This window comes from Nanorana parkeri, unplaced genomic scaffold, assembly GCF_000935625.1.
Source record: "Nanorana parkeri isolate BGI_ZX_2015 unplaced genomic scaffold, ASM93562v1 scaffold2716, whole genome shotgun sequence".
Classification (NCBI taxonomy): Eukaryota; Metazoa; Chordata; class Amphibia; order Anura; family Dicroglossidae; genus Nanorana; species Nanorana parkeri.
In genome coordinates, this window is record NW_017308984.1 from 111,151 (window position 1) to 113,051 (window position 1,901).

The following is a 1,901-nucleotide window of genomic DNA, read 5'->3' on the forward strand; positions in this document are numbered from 1 at the left end:
AAACAAATAGGCTATACAATCATGGGTATGCCGCTAGGGAAGTCAGAAATAGAAAAAGATTTGGGGGTCATTGTAGACCACAAACTGAATGGTAGCTTGCAGTGCCAAGCTGCGGTAAATAAAGCTAGCAGGGTCTTGTCCTGTATTAAGAAAGGGATGTATTGCAGGGACAAGTCTATAATTGTGCCTCTATATAGATCGTTGGTTCGGCCACATCTGGAGTACGTGGTCCAGTTTTGGTAGCCGGCACTGAGAAGGGATGTCCTTGAACTGGAGAGTCCAGCGGAGGGCAACAAAACTAATTAGGGGAATGGAGGACCAGAGCTATGAGACAAGCCTTCTGACCTTAAACATGTTTACGCCGGAATTAAGCAGATTAAGGGGGGATATGATTTTCATGTACAAGATGTTCAATGGTGACAGCAACATTGGCAACAAACTGTTTGAGATTAACTCCATTACAAAGACTAGAGGCCACCACCTAAAGTTGGTGGAGAAAAAATTCCAGCACAATGGGCGAAGAGGGTTCTTTACAGTAAGAGCGGTTAAGGTCTGGAACTCACTGCCATCGGCAGTGATTTCAGCCAAGAGTAGATTTGTTCAAGAAACGTTTGGACAATTTCTTGAGGGACCGTAATATCCAGGGATACCAGTATCCCTAAGAATGAGATGATGCATGGACTTATATGGTTGGACTTGATGGACGTATGTTTTTATTCAACCCCAAATACTATGTAACTATGTAACTATATGTAAATCCCACACAAACCTTTGTACATGGTATATTAACAAAACACATATTTGTGGGGTTTTTTTTGTTTTTTGTTAGCTAAAAGAAGACGGTACAGAGAATTCTGGACCCAATATGACAGCAGCATTCCCTAGCCAGAAGAAGAGGATTTCTCATGTCAATCATTCTAATCATGTAAGTGACCTTGTAAGTCATGGTTGATGTCATTATGTATTGTCGGTTATGGTTCATGTCATCATGTATTCTCATTTGTGTGCACTGAACTCTAGACACCTGTGTTTTCCTCCCCTGCAGGCAACTTCTCACTATGAGTGATAGCACTAAGCAAGACAGTAGACCCCCAATAGCTTTGAGTTCTGACCCTTTCCTAGCTTGTGCGCAGTGTTGTTGTGAATGGGATTACATAAGGCTTATATTGGGACAGATAATGATATTTCTGCTGCTTTTATGTAAAATACATATACTGGTTAAATATAAAATATATTGTATCTGAATATTGCATATTTTACATTTCCAGGCAGCAGATGTAATCTAAGATCTCATATTGGCTTTAACATGATTTTTGTATTAATGTATGTCATTTCAATCTTTTAAAATCTGCAACTTTCATCAATATACCTGTTGATCCTGCCATGAAGATCCTTGCTCAAGCATGTCCTGTTATAGGGGTGACGACACTCTTTTCTGTCACCCTGTCATGGGCCTCTGATGGAGAATACAAGCAGCGATTTCTGCACATGTTAAAACCAATGTTGTGGTTTTTTGATGAGAATATGACTTCGATATTTCCCCCCGTGTGTGTGTGTGTGTGTGTGTGTGTGTGTGTGTGTGTGTGTGTGCGTGCACTTTAAGGATAATTAAAGCCTTGTATGTTTTTGCATAGAACTACTGTTCACAAGCAGTAGATAAATGCAAAAACATTTTTAAAAAGGGTTAAAACTTACCAGTGTCTCCGCCGTGCACTCCCGTCCGAAGATCTGAAGATTCTCGGGCGGCCGCAAAGGATCATGGGGCGGGCACATGCACAGTACAGATCTTCGGCCGGGAGAAGAGGAGAGACACAAGGATAAGTTAATGCAGCAGTGTGAACCCGCACAGACTCCGTAGGAAAGGAAGTGCCAGGAAGAGAGAGGAGTCGGCGCTGGATCAG

The 1,901-nt window shown here is 41.8% G+C and overlaps 1 protein-coding gene across 1 annotated transcript in view; it reads left to right on the forward strand.

The window, feature by feature from the left end:
• The window catches only part of LOC108802204 (RNA exonuclease 1 homolog), a gene marked incomplete at its 3' end in the record, with an annotated part of 45,888 nt that extends 44,951 nt beyond the window's left edge, over positions 1-937 (forward strand). The window contains exon 3 of the mRNA XM_018574072.1: positions 830-937. Coding sequence (XP_018429574.1) covers positions 830-937 — 108 coding nt within the window. The remainder of the gene's footprint in view (positions 1-829) is intronic.
• Between the last annotated feature and the right edge of the window lie 964 nt (positions 938-1,901).